The 27,135-nt window shown below is 39.1% G+C and overlaps 1 protein-coding gene across 1 annotated transcript; it reads left to right on the forward strand.

Moving 5' to 3' along the window:
- Positions 1-1,442: 1,442 nt before the first annotated feature.
- Positions 1,443-27,135, forward strand: LOC137927295 (unconventional myosin-Ia-like). The gene is made up of 21 exons (XM_068771082.1): positions 1,443-1,551; positions 3,624-3,800; positions 4,532-4,647; positions 5,204-5,274; positions 6,283-6,449; positions 7,517-7,580; positions 8,357-8,370; positions 10,118-10,202; positions 11,488-11,675; positions 12,420-12,567; positions 13,284-13,397; positions 13,794-14,020; positions 15,127-15,360; positions 16,530-16,657; positions 17,357-17,704; positions 18,937-19,174; positions 20,578-20,715; positions 21,370-22,014; positions 22,695-22,778; positions 24,518-24,648; positions 25,608-27,135. The coding sequence occupies exons 2-21, from the start codon at positions 3,690-3,692 to the stop codon at positions 25,720-25,722; spliced, it is 3,366 nt and encodes a 1,121-aa protein (XP_068627183.1). The 5' UTR covers positions 1,443-1,551; positions 3,624-3,689; the 3' UTR covers positions 25,723-27,135.

Consider the following 27,135-nt stretch of genomic DNA (forward strand, 5'->3'; position numbering starts at 1 on the left):
CTTTTATTTCGCTGTTATCGTCACTCGAATCTATAATTTCAAATGAACAATTATTATTATTACTCTTGCACAAATATCTATGATCTTCATTATTATTAGGTAACCTATCCTGTACGATATAGTTATTTTCTATTTTAGGTTTATCAAATATCTTGTTAATATTTAACGCAGCTTGTTTTCTAATTTCTGTCAGAGCTGGCCTTGTTATAGTTTCAGATTGAATAGCTTTATTAAAGAAACGTAAAGTTAAACGATTATTCGTAATGCAATTGTTCATTGGCTTAATATATTTCTGTGTGTTGGTAGAAGAATTATTATCTTTGCACAGTTTTCCTTTTAACCTTTTCCTTAAATCGTTAAGGCTCCTTCGCGTTTTGCGTCTCTTACGTTTAAATTTTATTGAAGAATCCATTTATATTGTCTCCTTTCCGAGAATTTATCTTATTAATCATCTAATATATATACTTTATTTGTCTTCACTTTTAAAAACTATATTTCAATTATTTTATATTTAAAGTAAATTCCAAGAAGCCATCACTTATAATGAAAAAGCATATTAACTTAAAGTCGTACATGTATAGTATATATATGCAGTTAATATTATTTCTCAAAAATGAACCACACGGTTCTTGTTAATCCATTTTTCTCAAAATTGAATTATTTAAAAAAAATAATATCTACAAATTAATTGAAATTACTGGTTATACACATCACATGCATTAATAAACAATATTTATTAGTTAAGTCTTAATATATTGATGACAGTTTAATCCTGTCGTCATTTATTTTTATTTTATTTAAATATTGAATATTTTGACAACCTAGCAATGGAATTTGGCTGACGAAAATGTGGCCGAAGTGTTTCTCTGACAAAGGAATTATCAGTGCTGTTTTTATGATAATTTTGAAATAATTATTAATTTTTGCTTTTGATACTGACATCAAGCCCGGATGCGAAAGGAGATGAAGGAGGTCAGGAGTTACTGAACCCTACCGTTAAAGGTCAGCAATGAGTTTCAGGTGGCCAAAAATGACCTGCCACTATAGCCACCCAGCGCACATAAAGCAATACCCAGTGATTATAAAAACTAAGTCTCTTCAAAAAACCTGATCCGGAATGTCGTAATAGCCCTCGTGTATTATTATCTCTCTGAAAAACCCATTCGTGCTATGGTAAAAATACTTTTCTAAGCGTTAATGCGTCTTGTCATGTCATGAATTTAGTCAAAAAAGAAAAATTATTGTAATAATAACAAACTTTTAGTAACTCTATATATTTTTGTTGAAAAGATGTCTGGCCTGTTGTCATTATCAGTGTTATATCGGTGATGTATCTGTCGACCAAATGTCAAAGAAAAATAAAATTATCTGTATAGACAATTGCGGTTTCGTACTCTGTGGTAGATAAAACTGTCATCAATCAATCGAAAAAAAAGGAAATGTGTACATAATTACAAAAAAATCTCATTACTCGAGTATCATTTAATTTTAACGATGACTGCTAAAATAAGTTTATTTAATTAAGTACAGTCGTTAAGAATTTATGAAAAGGTGAGTTGTATTATGTGAACTATTTCTTATAAGATACTATAACACTTCATTAATTTAAAATAATAAATGACATATTCAGGTCTTAGAAATATATATTTTGAATCCTTAATAGATATCCTCATACCAAGAATAAAATCTTCGATTAAATATATGTATATTTAATTAATAAACAGGCATGATGGTATCGAAATCATTAAGCGACAATTTCACAGATGCAGAATTAACAGGAAAATTTCGAATAACTTTAATTATAAGAACAATAATCCATAGAAACACTTCTTATATTACAAACTACGTATTGTTGTTATTTCTTGGAGTTTTTTAAATTCAAATTATTAATAAAAATTTTATAATCTGTTTATATTTCACATCATTACAACAGTCACAATTATTATTATTATTCTAGATTAATTTCTAGCCATAAGACTGTATTGTTACTATTCATAGTACAATAACTTGCATATTACTACATTACAGCTGGTTATCTCAGGATAACAACATATACCTTTACAGCCTTATAAACCATATGCAAGAAGGCTTGGATATATTTGCATATTTAATCTTTCTTTTCATTTAGTTATAACAATTTCACTATACACACATTAGTTTGATATAAGTTGCACAACTAATTACAAGAATAGAAAATTACAATATAAGTTCTACATAAAGAGTGTTATTATATTTATGTGATATAGGTTTAGTAATTTGAAGAGCAATGGTAGTCCAGAGATAGAGAACTGAGACTTGTAATCATAGGTTGTGGGTTAGTTTCACAGATTCAATTTTGTTTAATTCATACTTTGTGCATCAATTGTATCTCCTCACATAAAAGTTTCCAGAGGGCAGCAGTGTCCTTTGCTTAATATTAAAACACTGGTCAACAATCTGCCTGCTGAGGGTGATATTATAGTATGTGCTCCCATTGATACTTTTGGGAAAGGCCTAAGTGTTACAGTGGGTGTCTGTGGCCTGATACAAGTTTTGTAAATCTCATAGCAAATACAATTTTTTAATTGAAATAACTTTTATATATATACAAGTGAATAACATTAATATATATATATGTGAACCATTCAAGTAACTTTACTGTTTACATGAACATAATTAGTGAAATATTCAATGTGATAAAATGCAACAACTTGTTTCTTAAGATGATGTGACTTGATGTTTTATTGCTCATGATGTATTATCTATATTAGTTTAATGAAACTTACATATCTATGCTATATATAAAGCATGTCTGTTCATCACCAGATATATGTATTTTTTTTGTTTAGTATGTAGTGTATGTATAGTATGTTTATGGTATGTATCAAAGGTGGCCAAGCTCTTCCATAGTGCCAGCAATTTTTTGAAATTTGCATTTAAAACATGCAAAAGAATGTTTTTTTTTTATAAAATTCATATTTATTGAAATGATTTAACAAAAGTACGAAATATGTGTATTGGAGTTAGGTATAATCGCACACTTATATTACAGCATTCCTAATAATACTTAAGATGCCAGATAGTTAATTAGATTTTGCTAATTTTATGGTGGAATAATAATTATTCACATCAGTAATTTGTTGACATTTCCCAGGAGCTAATGTAGGTTATATAAATTTAAATATTTAAATAATTCGGCAATCAATCAGAGCCAAAAACAATTGTGGTAAGAGCTGCATGAGGCTCGCGAGCTGCAGTTTTGCCACCCCCGGTGTATATATATATATATTATAAGTACACTGTTTTTTAATATATTTGTAGGTAAAAAATTGCTGTCTGTGATAAGATCAATGTTTATACTTTTTCTTTTGTCACTTTTAAATGACGATTTGTATATTCCTGTGACCAAATGTATATTAAGCAGTTATATATAATTATGTGAAATCTACCAAACCGCATGGGGTCCATAGAGATTATGGTCTGTACACTCCATTCAAAGAGAATAGACTCTAAAGGTAGAAGAGAAAAGAGAGTCCCGCGACCTTAACTTTGAGTCCACGTAGTGGGAGACTTCCCCACGTCTCGTCTTCTGGTTCGTGACTCCAACGATATACAATAACAGTTATATTGAATTCGTGGTTCAGTGTCAGGTGTAAGCAGCATCAGCATGCGGTGTCGCGCGCGGTGAGGGCGGCGGCGTGCGGCGCGGCATGGCGGAGCCCGAGCCGGCCGGCCTCGGCGACGCCGTGCTGCTGGCGCCGCTCACCGAAGACTCCTTCCTGCACAACCTGCACGTTCGCTACAAGCGGGACATCATCTACGTGAGTAATTCTTAACATTCTTACTACTTTCCAGTCACCTCTCCCTGCCCATCTATTTCCCGCTCAGATCTTCTAGAGACCTCCATCCATACTTCTTCAGTCCAGAACTCCTTGTATAGTCACACCATCTAGACTACTGAAATGTCGATCCGTTTTTAACCCCACAATCCTGACCCTCATTTCCAAACCCTTCAATTTATAACCCCATTCGTTTTCCTTATAAAAGACCTATCTAGACTTCTTCAGTCCAGACTTCCACATTTAGGTACACCATCCAGACTACTACAATGCTAAACCTTTTCTAATCAGGACCCCTCTTTCCAGACCATCCGATTTAAAACCTCTTTTAATTCTAAGACCACGACCTAGACTTCATTGTTCCAGACCTCCTTATGCAGGCACTTTATCCAGAATATTCCAACTCTGACTACTTCCCAACCCCCCAATCCGGACCTCCCTTTCTAGACCCTCCAATTTAAATCACCATACCACCACCACAATTAGTCCAGACCTCCCATACACGCGTACCATCCACACTCCTTCAATCCAAGCCCCACACCGTCCATTCAGGACCCCTCTTTCTAGGGCTTTCCATTCAGAACTCCTCTTTCTAGACTTTTCCGTTCAGACCCGTGTCTAATGTATTCAATACAGGTGTGCCATCCAGATGCCTCAAAACAAACTTTTAACCTTCATCATCTCAAGGTATTGACGTCAGTCTCTGTTTGTAGACGTACGTGGGCAACGCACTCGTGTCGGTGAACCCGTGCCGCCCCCTGCCGCTCTACTCCACCGAGCTGGTGCGGACCTACCTCGCGCGCCCGCCGTACCTGCTGCCGCCGCATCTGTCAGTGCTTTTGTGACTTCATATATACACCTATCTCCCGATTTACACGGTAGATACGTTCCTGAGAAAAACGTATAAATCGAAAATTAAAAATTTTCAAGTCAAAGCCGTGTAAATCGAAAAACTTGCAGAAAATGCATGATTTTGTTATTTAACAGTTGTGATTTTTTTATAATATTTTTAGGTGTACACAGAAATAAAAAAAATGCATTGACAAGTTAAAATATTTAATATATTACGGAAACACTGTTTTTTATTTAATAATAATACATTAAAGAGAAGAACAAAAAAGAAATTACTCTTATTCTTTTTTTCGGAATCGAAGGTTCGAATTCACTTTCATCACTCGAAGTTATTTGTGCCGATTAGATGTTTGAAGCAGAAATATTTACATTGTGAGAGATGGTAATAAAATCGGTTATTAAAACAAAATATAACTTATTTGGAAAACCGTGTAAAAGCGAAAACGTGTAAAACAATTACCGTGTAAATCGGGGGATAGGTGTGTCATAATATATAGATAATGCTCAATTTAAACATATCGTTAATTTTACAGGTACGCAATAACAGTGACGGCTTACAGATGGGTGAGGGATAGGAACGAAAACCAATGCATCGTTATTACAGGTAAGTCATATGTTGAGAAGGTTTACTATGATTTGTTCTAGTGTTTTGAGGGGGAAAAATAAAATTTTGCGACCTTTCATACGAGAACAATAGTGTGAAAGAAGAGCGTGCAGCGGAATTACAACAAATATTTCTTTGTAAGAAAAGGACCAATATTTAGCCACTTCCGCACATGCAGCGGTAGTCGCGCAACGAAATGCACCGCCCGCCAGCCCGCTGATAAATGCGCATGCGGCAAACAATGCGAATCACACAACCGCCACCACCAAATCACTCAACACGTGTTTCTCCCCTCCACGGGGCATCTTCAGGAGCTATGTTACACCGTATTAGTGCCAAACACAGAGAGTGACACTCTGGATGGATGGACTTCCGCGAAGTAACGCCTGATTCCATTAAATATTTCTTTCATCTCCTTTCTTACATGGGACAAGACGCACGGATTCACGTTACGTACACGGTTGAAATTACTTCCACACGCACTAGGCGTTTTGCTACTTTTATAGTGCGAACAGCCGAGAGCCTTTTCAGACAATTATTACTTAGGTGTCTTCAAGACAAGAGTGTACGGCTTCTGGGCAAGCTTGTACATCGTAGATCTCGTCGTCGCTCAAGATCTGGATAGACAGAGGTCAAATGCTTCGCCTATAAAGGACAAGAAATATTATTGACACTTGAAGAAAAATGTAAAACTTAAAAGTAGAAAAAGAGTTGTCGATTTTATTTTGTAAAATCTGTAAAAATAATGAGTATAGAAAAAAATCGGAGGCTCTAAAATTTGGTGCTTCGGTCAGTTTATCACACCTCTTTCGTGTGGCGCTGGGTTTCCTGAGACGAGGCCGAAGCTGCAGCTGCTGATGGGGCTGTGGATATATGAGTGAACCCACCATATATCGATGATAGAGGAATATCGTGGTTGTTTCAGTTGCTGTAATTGCCCTGAAATTCATGTTTTAATCAATCATGCTGTATGTTTAACATCTTTAATGGTGATTATGGGGTTCATAGGGGAGAGTGGTGCGGGGAAGACCGAGGCGGCGCGCGTGTGTCTGCAGTGTGCTGTGGTGGCAGGCGGCGGTGGTGGGGGCGCAGGGGCTTCGCTTGCAGCTGCGGGAACTCTTCTAGAAGCGTTCGGAAACGCAGCCACTTCGAGGAACCATAACGCCAGTAGATTCGTAAGTTATCACTTTCAAAGAATCAAACATGGACTTGTTTCTTCTTCTTCCTTCTGTTTCTCCTCTCTATCTTAATCACTTCATTACCCAGTTAGTGTAACACAGCAACTTTACCCTTTTACAGCTTCTAAAACATGAGATACATTTTTAAAGTTTTTATTTATAAAAATAACCTCAAAGTGGAATGTTCATCGAACACAATGTAATTGGAGAGGTAATTAAAAACGTATTGACAAGTCAATTTCTACAATAAAATATGTTACGCGCACTTAAAACTCAAGGGGCTTACTTGACGGTCTATTCGACCTAAATTTAGAAATTTTTACTACAAGAGTCAACTCGATATCACAGATTTTTTTTCTTTTTTTAATAGCCACTTTGGGGGCCTTCGTTCCCCCTATCGTATTGGGGACAGGGACTTTTTCATTGTTACTGTTTTATTTTCGTTCGCCTCTTTCATTCTTTATAATTTCACACGCATTGCCTCTCTTTCTTCGCCACATTGTTTAATATTATTTAGTTTACAATAACAAATTCCTTAACCTTATGTTTTTTAATCCAATATTTATTTTTGTTTGTAACATCCTTGACAACTTTTTTTTAATATTTAATGGAATCAGGCGTTACCTCGCGGAAGTCCATCCTTTGCGAGAAAAGGACCAATATTTAGCCACTTCCCCACATGCAGTGGTAGTCATGCAACAAAATGCACCGCCCGCCAGCCCGCTGATAAATGCGTATGCGGCAAACAATGCGAATCCGCCACCGCCAAATCACTCAACACGTGTTTCACCCCTCCACGGGGTATCTTCAGGAGTTATGTTACACCGATTAGTGCCAAACACAGAGTCAAACTCTAGTTCTCTCTACTCTCGAAGTGGCTAAATATTGGTCCTTTTCTTGCTTAACTTTTTTGTAATAATCTAGGAATTTGCGGCCGCGTTCTGTATGTGCCATAAGGGTGGGGCTTGTACTATTTACCACCCGTTTCTTCACCACTTCCTGATTTCACTGATTACAAAATAAAGTGTAACTTTTTTTAAAAAAAAAGCTGTTTCTTGTTACAGGGGAAACTTTTAGATATAGAACTAGACTTCAAGGGTGAGCCGGTTGGTGGACACATAACGCACTGTGAGTATGTCTCTTCCAAATACGAATTACATCGATTTACAACTCTTACATTACTCAGTTCATATAGAATAAGTTAAAAAAATCTCATATATACATAAATAATTAAAATCTACACTGAGTTACCACTGAATCAATATTGAATAGACTCTGAATGGACATCGAAACTACGCTGAGTCTTCACTGAATCGGCACTTTATCGTCGCTGGGTCGTCACTGAAACTACGCTGAGCCTTCACTGAATCGACACTTTATCGTCGTTGAGTCGTCATTGAATCGACACCGAAACTACGCTGAGTCTTCACTGAAACGAAACTTTATCGTCGCTGAGTCGGCGCTAAATCGACACTGGTCCGTCACTGACTACACTGAGTCGTCACTGAATCGATACCGGGTCGTCACTGAGACTACTCTGACTCGATACTAAAACACCGATTTGTCACTGAAACGAAACTGAGTCGTCATTGAGAAATATTATATTAAATACTTATTTTACACTGTTACTAAATAATATGACCATAACTTATATATGTATAGTGTTAAGTATTTATTAAAATATTTATTGGTGTCCTTTTAACAAAGTGATTACTTGATACGTGATTTAAAATAAGTGCCTAAATATTGTCATCCTCTTTTCCATTGCCAAACCAGATATTTGTTAGATATCGTCTTTTCTTGAATGAATCAACACTGAGTCGACACTAAATTCTGAGTGTACATAAATACGGGTAAATGAATGAATTGCATAACTAATGATATTCTCTGTGCTTTGCATGCAGACCTATTGGAGAAGGTATGAATATTAACAAGTTATATGTATTATTTGTCATTAACATAGGCTATATGGACCAGGTTTGAAAAACAGGTGGCAAAGTTCTGCAGTCGCTTATACACCGTTTGTAGTAACTAAACTAGAATATTAGTACATAGTATTACATTAACAAGAATATAGTTAGTATTCGTAAAGCGTTATGTCTGTCGCACGAAATGCGATTGACAATACACCACACAGGTAGTGTGGGACTGAGATAGTGCTCTATGAAGCGGAAATTCGCCGATTGTCTCTTTCCAAAGGTCGATGTGCAATATTTATCGCCGGGTACTGTAAAGGATTTTTATAATCATGGGAATTATTTCCTGTACTACTGTATTAGATTATTGTGAAAGTGATCGTTAAAAAACTAGATTCTAAATCACTCGAATATTTACTAGAAAGCAAATTATAAATTAATATTTAAAGTAGTAACTATGTCGGAATTTACGGATATAGATGCGTTTGATACTCCAGCTACCATAAAATTTTTCCAACTATAGTTCATCTGCGTTAAGAATGTGTTGCGTTACAAAATGAATTAGAAAGTCAAGTGACTGAACAATTAAATGCATATGTTGCAACTTAAAACGACGAGTCATTTCATTGTTAACGCAAATGAACTATAGAATCTATTTAGGTCACATGTGACTTTTATTATTATTTTTGTTTGCGAGTTAGACTTTACAGTAATTATGAAGAGTTTGGCTAGGAAGGAAGATTTTATTAGAATTTAAAATGAAAAATAAGGCACATTTTAGTCTGACTTCGTTCTATCTACCAGAAATCTCTGACCTCACGTTTTAATTGTTTTTTTTATATGGTCGCCATACACCTGTACTCTAAAATGTCAAAGAACTGGTACTAACTTATTTACAGTTTTTTTTCCTTAATTTCCTGTTTACTTTATCAAATAACTTACTATTTCTTATGATAGTTTTATGTGGATCTTAATTTTTATGTTATAATGATGCAGTGGCGTACCTAGGGGGGGGGGGGGGGGGCGGTCCGCACCGGGCGGCACTTACCTTGGGGCGGCATTTTTTATATTTACTTATAGTTTTAAAAAGCAACTTTTTCATTTCAAATTTATTTTCTTTCTTGAATAATAAATGATTATTATAAGTTTAATATTTGATTTACATAAATTATGATTAACTTTATGATTTCGAATATTATTCCTCGGTGTATATAAATGCATTTTAGTGTAAATTTTGGATTCTAATTCAAGAACAAGATAAAAATTTTATTTTATTGTATTCATTAAAATTCGTTGAATTCGTAAAAGGATCTTTACAACTTTGTTCGGCAATTTTTTCTAACTAAAATTTTTTGATGTCAGTTTATAAATGTCATTTCTTTTGAAAAGTTTATATGATTACTCTGAAGTGATGAAAGGGCGGCAAACTGGAAATCGCCCCGGGCGGCAAAATTCTAGGTACGCCACTGTAATGATGTATGCATGCTATCTTTTGTCCTTATAGATGGCAATTAACACGATGGTATAGCTTGTATTATTTTTGTTTCACTTGTTTATATTTAATTGATTTAATCCTTTCTATCTTATACATAAATTTCTTACCTATTAATGTGTCTATTTCTATTTTCCTATTATTTATATTTTATCACCGGAGTTATAGCCGTTAAGAAATTTAAAGAAAGAGAAGATTAAAGAAGATATTGAATATAATGTTGAGATGTTATCAAATATGTGATTGTATTGCTAAAGGAGCGCGCGTGCGGAGTAGCAGAAGGTGAACGCAACTTTCACGTGCTGTATCAGCTGCTGGCAGGTGGTGATGCGCATTTGCTCAGTAAGTATTAATCTCCCTCTGTATCTCCTACTCTCTCTATCTCAATCTTTGCAGGTCAACTTTTTAGTAAATACATAATTATTAAACCAACACTTCCAGTGGTAGCCTAACCCAGGTATGAGAATTGCGATCGTAGTTCCCGGGTTCGGTTCCTGCTATAAATCTTTTGCATTAATTATATGGGATTTCTACTGTTTAAAAAAAAATTCCAGAGCATGGGCAGAAGCGTTCTTTGCGTATAATATCATACTGCGATCGCCAAATCGCCTGCCAAGTGTGGCGATTAAGGTATATACTCCCATAGATATCTTTATTGGAAGCCCTATGCCTTGCAGTGGGCGTATATGCGGGTACATATGGTATAGAACAGAGCAGTGGTAGTTGTGATGATATCTAACTGCTATGGATTTTTTATGGGACTACCTCAGAGATAAGAGTTTATAAAAACAATACCTAAACTGTTTTGAATAAAAGAAAAATCTTCGTGGAATAAGCTCAATTGAACCAAGTTTACGTAAGAACGAAAGGCTCCGTTTCGAACAGTGTGTGCAATTAGACGTAAGACATTTTAATGACATACTAATATGCTTAAATAATAATGCTTTTATTAAAACTGTAAGTTAAATATTACGTTTTTTACTTAAGTTTGAAAACATAAATCTGCAGCCGGACGCTCTGTGTAACATCGCATTACTATACATACTAAAACCGCTGTACCTGTGGAGTGGGAGGTGAGGTGGGGGTAGAGGAAAAATTGTATAAGCGTCGCTGCGAGCATTGATTGAGCTGATAAAACTAGCAGCCAAGACTACTGCAGCTGTATTCTTATGAAGGAATAATGTACCACCATTAGCGCCATCTAGTACAGAATAGGGGAACTATATATCACTAGTGCCATCTAGTATAAAATAGAGGAACTTCCTATATCCTGTGTTATTATAAGTAAGTTAATTCTGACCTGTCTGCCAATGGGTCTACTAACTAAACAAGCAAATTAGTATATAATGGAATCAGGCGTTATCTCGCGGAAGTCCATCCTAAGTAAGAAGAGGACAAATATTTAGCCACTTCCTCACATGCAGTGATAGTCGTACGATGAAATGCACCGCCCGCCAGCCCGCTGATAAATGCGTATGCGGCAAACAATGCGAATCATACAACCGCCACCACCAAATCACTCAACACGTGTTTCACCCCTCCACGACTTTACTTTTACGACTTTTACTAAGCAAATTAGTTTTGATTCCGAAATCAAAAAGAAGTGACCAGTATACGGTTGTTATAGAGCGACTGCGACTTCAGCGGTCTTGGGAACACTATCGCGTGTTGCGCGGCTCACCAGCTCTCGCAACAACTGGGGGCGGGGCATCTCCGCGCCGCACCCCATCGACCACGCCCCCACCACAACCGCCACCCCCCGCTGCACCCGCACCTGACCCCGCCGCTGACCGGGACCACTTTGCTTTCACTAAGGTAACATTATTGTGTTCACGTTACACTGATATCACTATATCTTACTACATATATTTATATATCATATATGCAAATTAAGAAAAGAACCAATATTTGGCCACTTACGCACATGCAGTGGAAGTCGTGCAATAAAATGCACCGCCCGCCAGCCCGCTCATAAATGCGCATGCGGCAAACAATGCGAATTACACCACAACTACCACCGTTAAATCACTCAACACGTGTTTCACCCCTCCACGGAGAGTTTTCAGGAGTTATGTTACACCGATTAGTGCAAAACACGGAGTCTATATATGCAAATGTTTTAACCTTCTGGACTTTAAATACGGGGCTGACGGTTACGGGGGGCGAAATACTTTTGTGCTACACTGAACTGAGTATGTAAGGGGTTAAATGAAATATTGGTATTATCAAGTAATAGATACCTTTATAAAAACTAAAAAAATCGAATTAGATTGAATTACGGAGGGGACTTGCAAACAGACATGTATAAACGCAGGATCATTAACACGAAAATTATAATTTGATATCGAATGTTAAGTATTTGATGACGGATTGGAGTGTCACCGTCAATTTTCCGAAGTGGCAGTCAGTAGACGTGGCGTGGAAAACCCGCCACTAGGGTAAGAAGTCGCGGAATGTAACTGGATGTTAGTTGGGGCGCTTACACCTTGCAGTTGGCGTATATATGGCACAATATAATCTCTATTTTTAGACACCTTGTATATAAATGTATATATGTAGGCGGCGATGAGCACGCTGGGTTTGAGCGCGACGCAGTGCGGCGCCGTGCTGCGCGTGCTGGCCTTCCTGCTGAAGCTGGGCAATGTACAGTTCGAGCCGCAGCACAACATCGACGGCTCCATTGGCACGCGCCTGCAGCGGGAGTACGGTGCGTCACCATCACCTCATCACTACCATCATAACCCTCACCACCTTCATCTCCACGTGATGATTATTAACATTGAGCAACACGAGGAATTAATTATAATAATTGTGTACAGTCCACCACTCTACCAATTGACGTATCGCAAGTCATTTGTTACTCTAATATAATACAGATGATAAATGGCATATGGTTTTAAAATTACTATTAGTATTTGTGGTTACTGTATTTATTATTATATTTATAATAAATTAAGTTATTGATGTTTGTCTATCGGTCTTTTTTTTGTTTCGTTGGAGGAAATCTTCCGGTATTCAAGATGCCCTGCCTCTGGGGCCCCGAAACCCTCGTGGTGCTTTGTCTATCGGACTAGTACGGACTAGGACATGGTTTGGTAAAAACACAATAATGACTGTACTTAGCTCTGTCCATACCTGTGCATACAAACATATTATAATTGTTATACACATTCAATGTTATAAAATTGTATCACTTTAATTACTATATTTGGTAATTATTTTAAATAGTTACATTGTTCTCAGGAGCAAACCTTCGCCCTAGAAACCGGTTATCAAACGTCGCCATCTTGAATTTTTACAAGTGTTGCCATATTTTTTCCAAAATTACCCACAAATATAATTTAACATATATTGCCGGGCGTAATATGTTTTATATGTTATAAGTGTAATTATGATGGGTGGTATATTATTGCTTGTGTTCAGAGCTTCGGGAGGCGTGTGCGCTGGTGGGGGTGGAGGCGGAGGCGCTGGCGAACGCTTTGGGAGCCGCCACTGCGCCGGCTTGTGACGTCACCGCTACCGGACCGCCACCTACCGGTTTGTAAACACACTAAAGCTTTTTGGCCACACGGACCAATTATTGACCTTCCATTTTTAGTTTTAAATTTAAAATTAAAAGTATGTTATTAAATAAATCTTATTATAGCATTGATCGAAATATGCGGAACATGGTTGATATTATAATGTACACATGAAAAATTGTTAAATTTCGTTCAAAAGAGCAACTGTTGAGGTTCTGGTCGACTCTCTTCAACAGATCAGCGTTCCAAGCCAGTGGTAGCTTATTGCTTATATTGTTAAAATATCGACGATTCAAAAGCGCATGTAAATGCCTATTTGTATAAAGATACTTTTAATTAAAATTGTCTCATACATTTCCATACAAGGCATACAATTTTCTTTTTTCTTGAATATTTTGTTAATTCTCTTTAGCACCGGAGACGGAGAGTGGTGCTGGTGAGTGGGATACGTGGGAGGAGTGGGGGTCGGAGGACGCGAGCGCTGCGGGTGCGGAGCTGGGCGCGGAGGGAGACGGGGAGGGGGAGGAGGGGGCTGAGGGCGGTGCTGGGTGGGCGCGCGCGTTGCGGGACAGGCTGCTGTGCGCAGTGTACGCGAGGCTCTTCACCTGGCTGGTCACCGCGGTCAATGAAGCTATTAAGGTACTTTATCACCATCGTATCAGTAAGAAAGGGACTAATATATAGCTACTTCCGCTATGCAGCAGTAGTCGTGCAATGTATTTGGCGTCAATTTTGTAAGGGTTAATCTTAAATCTCCTCGGCTAATGATGTCCAACATCCTACAACTTATACTATTTTATAAACATATATAATAATCTTTTTACTTCATAGGTACTTTTATAAATAATGTAAATGTTTTCATATTATATGATGATATGATGTAAGTAAATAGGTACTATCAGTGTATGTGTTGAGATCCACTATCGTGGACCCCATTTTCATTTCATGGACCCCCAAATTTTTTTTCGCTGACGTAGACCCCTTGCAGGTTGTCATAGACCCCTAGGGGATAGACCACTTTGGAAATTAATTTTTTTTGGGTATTAGACCATCGTATCAGCTTATGACAGGTGTATGGCATTTTTATTAGTGATTTAAGCGTCCTAAGAAAGTTTTACATTTAATAATATAATATATAATGCCACCGCGATATGTAGTAAAACGGGTTTGTATTGGTTTGCAATAGTGGCCTTTGAGTAGAGGGATGTGTGCAAATATATGACCTCGGCATATAAGTTGGTTAGTGTTATATATTTTATATATAATGACGATATATCGTTTGACCATAGGAGGGCGGATGTTCAAATCTTTCACGAGTCACCACATCTGCTTACTATGTCGCATTGATGTCTTGTCTTTGCCAAGTGGTAGGACATATGTGGTGTTGCCCACAAATGTATTCGGTAGATACTGTTGCCATTTTTTTGGCGAAATTAACGATACATTAGCTTAGCTATTTTCCATATTTTACACAGAGACTTTTTTACAGATAACAGATAAATAATCATTGGTCTAGCACGTCTTATATTCAGCGCCATGTTCGAATCAGAGCCAATCCATAACCTGCACTTGAGTAAACTCGTCGTCAAAGCGATAAATGGTTATGATATTGAAAACGGAACTATTTAAAAAAGGCATAAGATTTGAAGAACAGCTCGAGCAATCTCCAATACGTAGCGGCTTGTAGTGACTTGTCAGTCTATCGTCTGCCATGATGATGATGAGTGTGTTGTATGCGTGTGCAGCCGTCAGCGGCGGGCGCGCGCAGCTGCCTGAGTATCCTGGACGTGTACGGGCTGGAGTCCCTGGCGCACAATGCCCTGGAGCGTCTGCTCATCAACTATGCAGCTGAGCGTGTGCAGGCGGCCGTGAGCGCGGCCACGCTGCGCCGCGAGCAGGAGGAGTACGCGCGCGAGGGGCTCGCCTGGACCCCCTTGCCCTGCCCCGACCATGATCTCAACGCGGATCTTCTTGACGCGGTCAGACTACATTCATACATTCGATCGTCTAATCAAACATTCATTCATACATTCATTCAGTCGTTCGTTCTGTCAAGTTACTAAAATTAAATCAGTTAAAAAAAGATTTATTGTTAAACTAGAATACTCCTTGGATCACAGTTGCTCATCGGGTTATAAAAAAGTATTTTTTTTAGTATGTCTAATCAGAAATGATGAGACCAATAGACGAACTAAAGTTGTCGACTTAGACCAGTAGATTGGCAAGATGAAGTGGCAGTGAAGACTTGGATTTTGGAGTAGACACAAGGACCCTCAGGTCGAAGGGAGATGCTGGGTGTTAGGTTCCTCTTGGAAATCTCTGAGTGAGGTCTATGTCCAGTAGTAGACACCTTGTAGCTTAATAATGATGATGAAACTGTAATAGGGGACACTTGATAATGTTAAAAATATAAATAAAAAAATATTGAAATTTATTGAAATATTACTTGAGGTAGAGAGGTGATGGGCAAAAGGATTTTAAATGAATGTATGAGAATATAAGTAGAGTAGGCTAATAAAAAAACGTAATGAAAAACCATTACGTTCAACGATAGGACCGAAAAAAGAGCTAAATAAAATATAGATAATAGAAGATCTTTCATCCATACTCGCGTATTAGAGTTTCATGATAGAAATGACAGGTAGGAGGTGATGGTTGTGAAAGATATTGGTATATTGTTGAATATCGCAAAGCATTGTCTTTATAGGGTTACAATGGATCGTTCATTCAAATATATCATTCGTTCTTTCGTTTATATACTCTAGTTGTTGCATACATTCATTAACGTTTATTTCTATCTATATAACGTTTTATACAAATGTTCGAATTTAAATATAATGAATTTATTTAAATTTAGCAGAATTTTTATTCATTTCACAGTTAATTCATTAGGGTATTGGCTTGACAATAGAAACTATACAGGTTGATAGGTTATAGGTATACGGCTCATGGCAGAAAAAACTTTAATGCTTTTATACTTATTTCCAATCACCTGTATTTTATCACTCTAAATCTCTACAGGAATGAGAGAAAGTCTGTAAGGACGAAAATTAAAAAGATTTTTCTTACTATATTATAATTACGATATTTCTTGTTTTTTTGTTCAATTGATAGTATCACCATGTATAAGTTGACGATATTAATACAGGGTCCAGAGAGCGTGCTGGGGATACTGAGGGAGTGCAGTTCACGTGGTCTGAGTGACGCGTGCTTCCTGCAGCGGTTGCAGCGAAAACGGCATCCACGGTTACTGGTGCTACCACCGGACCGCTTCCAGTGAGTATGGCTTATGTATACCGTTCATCGTGGAAAGGTTCTTGAGTGGTGACCACGAACCGGTAAACGCAGCATGGGTAAGCTTCCCACTCGGTGGGCTGACGCTTGATACAGCGTAAGATCAGTCGGCGTCTATTGATTGATATGAATGAATGAATGAATGGAAATTATCACATGTTTCACCAGCTGGAGATATCTGCTCGATAAATTCCTGCTATACTCTCTCCCACTCTCTTTCGTTTGCTCGCAACAAATCATAGGAAGAGATCAAAAATTGCTGAATTTACCTATTTAGAAAGGTTTTAGCCCTTTTAATGCGCACGTTACAAGTATATCAACAATAAGCCAATGAAAGGGCAAGAATCTTCTTCCATCTTTTGTAAGTAGAGAAAGAGATTCATATCTCAATATGGCTTACTTACCCAAGTATTTAGAGTTGGTAGAGATCCAATCCTGGTGGGTTTGAATCATACATTATCTACAGGTTCACTACTAAAACATAAAATTGTGATTTAAAATTCTGACTTTTTGGTTTGTTACGTTTGACATTGTCGAAGTTGAAGTGTTTATATTAAAAGCACTTTTAATATCACAATTTGTATGTTTATTCAAGTGAAACGTCACGTTGTTTGTGTTGTACACCAAAATCTTTAGAAAATAAATATATTGTGTGTACATTTGTGTATTGTAATGGTTCAGAATTGTCCACTTCGGCGGCCCGGTGGTGTACAGCGCACGGGGCATCGTACAGAAGAACCGCGACGCAGTATGCCGACGTTGCGCGGGAGTGCTAGCTGCGGCACGGGAACCGCTATTAGCTGCGCTGTTCGCTGGGGGCGGAGCTACAGCGGGGGGCGTGACCAGCGCGGGGGCGGGGTCACCGAGACGTCCGTGCGCGCTCGCGTGCCGACAGCGGGCGCTGGTAGCAGCGCTAGTCCGGCGATTGCCCCCAGCGCCGCGTCTCGTTCGATGTCTCCGCGCTGACGCAGGCCTTCGTCCTCATCGCTTTGATGGAACCCTCTTGCGCCATCAGATCCGAACTCAAGGGTATGTTGTATCTATCTCTATCCTATACTCTATTCGTTTAATATACTTCGCAATAAACCCCGAAGGCATTACAATTTTTACCTTTTTATATATATATTAGGACCTTGAATAAGTTCTCGCTGTTTTTTTTTTAAATTATTTAAAATACAATGCTTACAATGACATTACTCAAAGTATTGTCCATCATTAGAGACCACTTTCTCCCATCTCTCTGGTAGCAATTGAATCCCCCGTCGGAAAAATGACTCATCTTTCGAGGCAATCCATGAATCAAGCCATTTTTCGGCTTCTTCAAAAAAATGGAAGCGCTGCTCGCTTAAACCGTGCGCCATCGACCGAAACAAGTGGTAATCGGAGGGGGTTATGTCCGGTGAATACGGCGGGTGGGGTAGAACTTTCCATTGAAGTGTTTCTTATAGCACTACTATGGTGATTTGTTACCGTACGAAATTCCAGGCACGGAGTGCCGCAACGCCATCTTTCAAAAAACAGCGAGAACTTATTCAAGGTCCTAATGTTAAGTAATTTTATAATATAGTTCTAAATTTAAAAACTCCAACGTTAATACAACAGTTCATGGTTAGTTGGTCCAAATGATCAAAGAGAAAGGATTAATCACTGAGAAGGTTTTGTTAAACTTCAAAGCTTGGAGCGTCGGTGAAAAGTTGTCAGTTTATCTATATATGTGTGCGTCGAAATTACAACAAATAATTCTCGGCACTAAGCGTCTTGCTAATATTTTTATAGTGCGAACATCCAAGGAGTGGAACAAATTACCGGCGTCATTGTTTTCAGATAATTATAACTAAGAAGTCTTCAAGATAAGAGTGAATGGCTTCTGGGCAAGCATGTACCATCGTAGACCTCGTCATCGCTAAAGATCAGGCGAGATAAAGGTTGACAGGATGACTCTGTGTTTGGCACTAATCGGTGTAACATAACTCTTGAAGATGCCCCGTGGAGGGGTGAAACACGTGTTGAGTATTTGGTGGTGGCGGTTGTGTGATTCGCATTGTTTACCGCATACGCATTTATTAGCGGGCTGGCGGGCGGTGCACTTTGTTGCACGACTACCACTGCATGTGCGGAAGTGGCTAAATATTGGTCCTTTTCTTACTTAGGATGGACTTCCGCGAGGTAACGCTTTATTCTATTAAATAGATAAAGGTCAAGTGATCACGCCTTTACAAGGATATCAGTCCAGCGGTATTTTGAATTATAATATGTTACAGGATAATGGAGATGGCGCTGCTGCGGCGCGCGGGGTGGTGCGAGTCGCAGTGCGCGCGCGCAGTAGTGGCGCGATACGCGCTGTTAGCGCACGACCCGCACGACCCCCGCGACCCGCGTGACCCGCGCCGAGCTGCCGACCCCCTGCGCGCCGCACGTCACCTGCTGCGAGCGCTGCCCATACCCAGCGCTGAGTTTGCGTACGGCCGCACTCGGGTCTTCATACGTAGCCCGCGCACGGTATGTACACATGCATATGCACGTATGCACATGAACACGTATGCACGAATAGACGCACGCACACGAATACACACGCATACGTGCACATCATCTTATATACCATGTGACATCATACAAGATTTTAATCAAATTTAAATTAATTAACTAAAATAGTTCTGTGTTTGGCACTAATCGGTGTGACTCGGTGTGTGTAATGAAAAAATATTAATTTTGTTAATTGGTAGTCAACTTATTATTATTATTTATCTATTTTATTTTTAATGGAATCAGGCGTTATTTTGCGGAAGTCCATCCTAAGTAAGAAAAGGACCAATATTTAGCCACTTCCGCACATGCAGTGGTAGTTGTGCAACAAAGTGCACCGCCCGCCAGCCCGCTGATAAATGCGCAGAACTCTGTGTTTGGCACTAATCGGTGTAACATAACTCCTTAAGATGCCCTGTGGAGGGGTGAAACACGTGTTGAGTGATTTGACGGTGGCGGTTGTGTGATTCGCATTGTTTGCCGCATACGCATTTATCAGCGGGCTGGCGGGCGGTGCATTTCATTGCACGACTACCACTGCATGTGCGGAGGTGGCTAAATATTGGTCCTTTTCTTACTTAATTAACTAAAATAGAACACCGTTCCATAACATAATTGGAACCACCAGTAAATATATAAAAAATAGCGGTCAATAAGTAAGGTGATTTTTTTTTATAAATTGTAAATTATTTATTTGTTCTTCAAAATCAAATTTAATTCCCTCTAAAGTAACCCTCGTCTGATAAATCGCACTTTTGCCAATGCTTTTTCTAGTATGAATAGATTTTTTTTCCGACATAGCCTTCAAGATCTTTGATTCTGAGTTTTTATCTCCTCAACCGTATCAAAAAGGTGTCCCTGCATTGGTCTCATGAGTTTGCTGAATATTCAGAAATCACATGGATCCAAATCAGGCGAATACGGTGGTTGCGGAACAATAACATTTATGAGATGGTTTTCTTGTAGAGGTCGCCCCAAGCGATAAAACTGCCTCTTGTATTTCTGTATGAATCGTTTTTTTTAGTTATTATCTATGGTGAACAAATAAGTGTAAATAAATAATACATTAATTGACTGCAAATAAGATATATATTCATCCTTTTAAGTTTTATTCTATCTATTCTATTATATTCCATCTATCTGTCTATCATTATTAAGATTATCCGCGACAATTTTGTAATTGCCCTAACGCTAACTTAATAATGCCACAAACACTGCTTCACTTATATCTGTAATGAATCAGCCTGTATATCAATGATGGATAAATTAAAATGTTTAAGTGTTAAGACGCGAGCGCATTTTGGGTGTTATATTTTGTTATATAAGTTATAGTGGTGTATAGTCTGTGGTGATGATGGTGGGGAGTGCTTCGTGTACAGGTGTGGGAGCTGGAGGCGCTGCGAGCGGCCAGGGTTGAGAAGCTGGTGGCTTGCGCACAGCGGGCGTGGCGTCGTCATGCCGCACGACGACGTCATCGTGCGCAACGCACCATTGCGCAAGCCTGGCGCGCATATCGGGTTTGTACCGCACTTTAAACTCAAATTCATTACAATAAATAAATTTTTGTTTGTATAAATTTAAATTTCTTGACTAGAAAATTAAGTGAAAATAATGTGAAATGGATAGAAGGTTCTAAAATCTAGTGTGATGTACGCAGGCGCGGCGGCAACAGGAAGCCAGGAGGCTTGCGGGGGATTCCACAGCACGACGAGTACATGTTAGTTTATACCTTTATTATTTGACTATACCAGAATTTTGTCTGGATTAAAAAAATCAATATATTATTATTATAAATATTTACAAAGATATTTGTAAGTAATTAACAAGGTGCCCAAAAAACTTTGTTAAAGTCGACGGAAAACGTTGGATCGGAATGTCCAGTGGTGGATGTCTCACGACTGACTTTTAAAAATGGAATTAATTTATTTCACGACCTGTTATTTTTGTGAGTAAAAGGGTGATATGAACCCACTGTTGGAATACAGGTGCGCTATCGGGCGACGGATTGGTGGACGTGACATATTTTCGATCCTACGAAAGATTGGATATAGATATAGATGTAATTTTATAAACTGGACATTGATAAGGCGGTCGTTAAAAATAAACTAGACACCAATATTAAACAAAAATGACTGATCAGCTGCTAATAATATTTGGATTCGATGTCGCAGCGGCCGGCGGGTGGCATCGAGCCAGCGGGTGCGGGGGCGGGAGCGGGGGCAGCGGCGGCGACGGCGGCGCGCGTTATTTGGCGCGCGTGGTGCGCGTGGGCGCGGCGGCGCTACCTGTCCGAGCTGTGGTCGCGGCTGCCGGCGCGGCACCGCAGCCCGGCGTGCGTCGCGTGGCCTGCGTGCGCGCAGCCGCGCCTGCTGGGCCGCACGGACGCGCTGTTGCGCCGGCTGCACCACCGCTGGCGCTGCCGCGTGTACCGCCAAGCCTTCGACCAGACAGCGCGCAACCGCATGCGCGAGAAGGTGACAGCCAGCGTGCTGTTCAAAGAACGCAAGGCGACGTACGCGCGCAGCGTGGCGCACCCGTTTGTTGGTGACTACGTGCGACTGCGCGCGTCGGCTGCGTGGCGGCGAGGCGCGGGCGCGGCGGGCGCTGACCGTTACGTGGTGTTCGCTGACGTGGTGGGCAAGGTGGCGCGCTCCAGCGGGCGCGTGGCGCGCTGCCTGGCCGTGCTGTCGACTGGCGCGCTGCTGCTGCTCGAGGCGCGCTCGCTGCGGCTCAAGCGCCGCGTGCCCGCGCACTGCGTGTACCGGCTGTCGCTATCGCCGCACGCCGACGACCTGCTCGTCGTGCACGTGCGCGCGGTCAGTACCCATACAGTGTCCCATACACGAAGAAACACAGTCGGTCAAAACATGGGTGGGGGCGGGGCTCCAATTAAAATGCCACTTGTATTCAAAAAGTGTGCTTTTGTCGGCACCGAGACAACGAATAGCCTCGGGAATGTGCTGATTATTCGCTATCTATTTAATAACTACGCAAACACTGCTTAGCTTCAACATACGGTGACGTGTGGACTATCCTTTCCTAATTCTATCGAGATATAGATGGATAACTCCTCGCATTCCTCGAGGTCAATCCCTCAGTACTGCTGTCAATTTCTAAAAGATTTGACGCTGGTGTGGGGAGGTGACGGAAAGAAACTATAAAACCCTTTAAAGATGTATTTCATCTCACCGCCTGCCAGATATAGTGAAAGGTACAATAAAGCGAGCGAACGCTCGCTTTATTTTATTTCCTCAATAACCTCACCTACACCTTGATGTAGCGCCGTCAGCCCCGACGGGCTCGTTCATAGAATTGATCCTTTGTTCCCGGCGGTTTCCTTTATGTCGGATATATGAGCGGTCGTCACATTAAAAAAACAATTAATACAAAGACCAGTTGATGGTATGCGTTCGAGCGTAAAGGTTGTGTTCAATGACGTCATTGTATATATATATATTTATATATATTTATATATATAAATATTTTTATCATACAGTGCGGTGGGTTGGAGAGCTCCACTGAAGAGTTGTCACAGTGTTCATCGCGAGACACGGTCGACGCCCCCGGCTGTCTGTTTGGGGTAAATAGTATTTATAAATTATTGTATATACACACTTGCTTATATTGGGCAGCCGTTGCCCACCGCTAGCCCAGACTTGCGATCGTAAGATCGCAGATTCGATTCCAGAATAGTCTTATATAATTCACACTTCGTGCAATCCTATATGATTGCCACAAGATTCCAGATGGAAAGCAGCGTACCATAATACCACACCATCGCCAACACCTCTGCCAAGGGTGGCGATAATAAATCCATACATAAATATTTTTGATGACTTTGATATATACACCCTCATATATAACCAGTTTGTATGTTGCTCCTTTTTGGGGTCACGCATAGTTCTCAAAAGCTGGCAAAAAAATTATTTAGTTACATTAATTTATCTTAATTTATTTTCTTAATTTTTTTCAAACTCTTTAGATTTGTAATTGTCATATATATAACACATATTTTTTATGTGATACAGATTATAAATTTTATTTTAAACTGGCTTTGATGTGTTTCGTACTATCAAATATTAAAAGGTTGTCACAGTCCAAAAGATATTTCAGAGTGAATAGGTATTGTTTTTATGTACTGAACAACTTTGTCAATATGTATTTATTGTAATGCTTTATGTATACATTACATTTATTTATACATTCAAATAAACATTTTTATTTTATTTTTTAACTTCATATATTTGACAGATATAGATACACTAAAACATTTGGTTTTATATTTATTCATTTAATTATTTCGTTAAAAACAATCAATATTATACCTTTGCAATTATTTATAAAATATTTTAATGTATTTATTTTTTTTAATTTACACCCTAAACTGCCCTCTCTTTCATGTCTCAACTCCATCCAAAGGTTGTCTGGTAGAGATCGCCTCGAGCGATAACACCGCCTCTTGTACCTCTATGTGAATTGTTTCATTTTTTTTAGTTATTATCTATTTTTAGTTATATTTCCCTTTTTATATAAAGTTTACATTTACAGTAAATTATACATAAATAGATAAAATATTATGCCTTGGGTCAAGATCTATACATTTATAGAGTTTTTTTAAATTTGTTATAATCTATTTTGTTTATAATTACGCGAATGTTGGTTGGCGTCTGTTTATTTTTTTTTATTTATTATTTATTTCAATCGAAAGCAACTCTGCCGGCTGGTGCCTGCTAGTTCCGGCCCGGCACCAGAGCTTCAGGTTTGAATCTACTTCCAATTTACGTTGAATCCTTTGCACCGAGGATTAGACGATATGATAGGCTAGGCAGGTTTTTGTTCATACTATATGTATGCTCCAGGAATAGTGTAATATATGTGGTCATTTCATGCTAATTGTACGTATTGTGTGTGTTACACATAACTTAGTTTTATAATCACTTATCGCTCGTATAAATGTACTATATTAAATCTAGTTTGAATACAAACTGTTTCAGATTGAATCAAAAATTTTATCTAAACTAAAATCTGTAGTTATAGTGCTACCAAAACAGCTGTACCGCGCCTGTGGAAAGTGCAGCGGGGTGGGGGTAGCAGAAGAACGAGTTTTGAGCGTTGATAGTGGGCTGATGGAAAGAAACGGACAAGACCCCTCCCATTCGTCTCGCCTTGCGAATACCTAAGGCGCGGTACAGCTGTTTCGGTAGCTACCGATAATATGTTATTTGCTAGTGTGTACCAGTGTATAATATTATACAGGGGTTTTATAACAATTTTAAATGTAAGCAATGTAGTATTTGCTAATGTATTTTGTCGAACTAGGGCGAAGGCGCGTGGCGGCGGCGCGGCGATGTGGTGCTCCGGACGTGCCACGTGCTAGAGCTAGCTACCAAGCTGTTCCTAGTGGTGCAGAACGCCGTGGGCGCTCCGCCCCATGTCAACATCGCCACCGAGTGAGTACAATGTCACTTTGAAACTATGTTCTTTCGAATAGGCGTCGAAACTTCATGACATTGATGTAATGTACATTTAAATATATAGATAATATATAGTATTAAAGGTCTGTATATTATACATATATTACTTATTTAATGGAATCAGGCGTTACCTCGCGGAAGTACAATGCGAATCACACAACCGCCACCACCAAATTACTCAACACGTGTTTCACCCCTTCACGGAGCATCTTCAGGAGTTATGTTACACCGATTAGTGCCAAACACAGTGTGACTCTGTGTTGTGTGATTCGCATTGTTTGCTGCATACGTATTTATCAGCTGGCTGGTGGGCGGTGCATTTCATTGCACGACTACCACTGCATGTGCGGAAGTGGCTAAATATTGGTCCTTTTCTTACACATATTACTGGTAGGTTCGCAATGTTGCTTTGCAAAAATGACTAAAAATATCATACTAGAGTGCAGTTTCGTAGGAATAGCTTTTAACTGATTAGTTTGCTTTTTGTTAACGGTTGAGTGTCAATAAAAAAACTGGTAAAGGATTTTTAAAGATGGGATTCCTTTATAAGATTGAATCAGCATTGAGGACATGCGTAAAGAAACGAAAGTAATTTATGGTCCAGCGTATGGGCAGGTTTAAGTGGCAGTTGGTAGCCTCTATAGCGCAGAACAGATGACCACAAGGCGTGCCCACTACTTTAAATTTGACGTCGGCTAATTTTATCTTCGTAGAGCGTTATCTCTGTCGCACGACTGACAAAACGTCACATAGGTAGTGTGGGACAGAGATAGTGCTCTACTAAGCCGAAATTAGACGTTTCATTCCAAAGGTCGATGTAATATTTATCGCCGGGTACTGTAACGGTCCTATTGGAAGTATGTAGTGGAGCCCAACGTCCACCAGTGAATGTGGCGAAGTGGATGATGTTAATTATTATTTATGTATTTATCCAGATTCGAAGCGAACTTCGGTCAGCAGATTGTCACGATATCGTTCCACGCGCTGGGCGGCGAGGCGGGCGGAGCAAGGCTTTTACGGCGCGGCAGCCGCATGGACGTGCTGATCTGACCAAACGCGCCGCCTCCCTTCCGCCACAACAACCCCCCCGAACATCACCACTGGACGTCACACGTCACACAGTTCACCGTCGATTTATTTATTTCAATACATACGTTTTGTACATACATTGTAATTAAAGCATTTGAATACATAGCTATAAATCCGTTGTTAATAAAAGCCAAAGAGGTTGTCTATGGGCAAAAATCAATTAATAGTTCTAGCAAAGATTCAAAATTAAATATATTAGATTCCATTACCGTTACTTTCAAATTCTTTTATGTGATTTAATACATCAGACTGAATGTGACTTCGTGCGTGTACATACAGGATGTTTAATATTTATTAAAGCTCGGTTGTGGAACTGAATCGTAAGCGAACATATCGATGCGCGGTCGAATCGATTATGCATCGATTTTTTACATGTATAAATTATTGAAATGTTTTTTTTTCTTTATATAATACGAACGCAATGGCCTAGATACTGCCGATATTATAATTATAGAATTAGCGTATGTTTGTATTGAGTACACGAGTCGACAAGTCGTGGGTATATATAAGGTACATGGATGCTGTGGTGGTGGGGTACCGAAGTACCGGGCGTTGGAACTCTGTGAAACCCCACCACACCGCTACCGTTGTTTAGGGTTAGTTTCGTTACTAGGAGGTCCCTCGACGGCAACAATTCGATTGGGCGGTGCCTTTAGGAGTATTCGGCTGTTATTCAAATTGATAATTACGTCATATACAGGATGATTGGTTATAGGTATAAAAGTTTAAGGGGTTAAATAAGGTCATTACCTATCAATTAATATATGGCAAATCCAATCCAAAATTCAAAGGTTTTTAAATAATAATTAACACAATGATAATATAGTAAAAAAGCGTATTCTAAATTTATATAAGCACTTATTAAAATCAATTATTATTTAATATTTGTCCCTACAGACTTTGTATTGTCAGAAAAGGCAAATATTTCATATTTAAGAGCGATCACTTTATACAGGCTCTATTAAAATTGGTTTAAAAGCCTGAAAGCTTCATTTTGATCCTTCAAAAATTTTACGAATATAACCAATCAGCCTGTATAGTCCATTTATACAAAGTGCACTATATAAATGATATGTAGTAATGATAAAAATCAAATATATTGTAAAATCGAATGCTCCGGGTGTGTCACCGCCCTAATTGTGAGATTTGCGTGATAACGTACTGATTAATGTTTATATAACGCGCGGCGCAAGCCCCTCCTACTGTTAGAGGAGTTCGTCGAAAGTTACCGAAGGAGCACGAAAAGGGCCGAAGGAGTGTGGGTGCGAGCGAGACGCCGCGCGTCGCCGCTGTCGACTGGTCACGTGTCGGGTCATGTTACGTTTCAACTATTTAGTAATAAAAAAATGTTTGGTCGTTTTCAATAAAGTTTAA

Source organism: Battus philenor, unplaced genomic scaffold (genome assembly GCF_028537555.1).
Source record: "Battus philenor isolate CCGP_79_NKW_IND1 unplaced genomic scaffold, ilBatPhil1.0.hap1 SCAF_10, whole genome shotgun sequence".
Taxonomy (NCBI): domain Eukaryota; kingdom Metazoa; phylum Arthropoda; class Insecta; order Lepidoptera; family Papilionidae; genus Battus; species Battus philenor.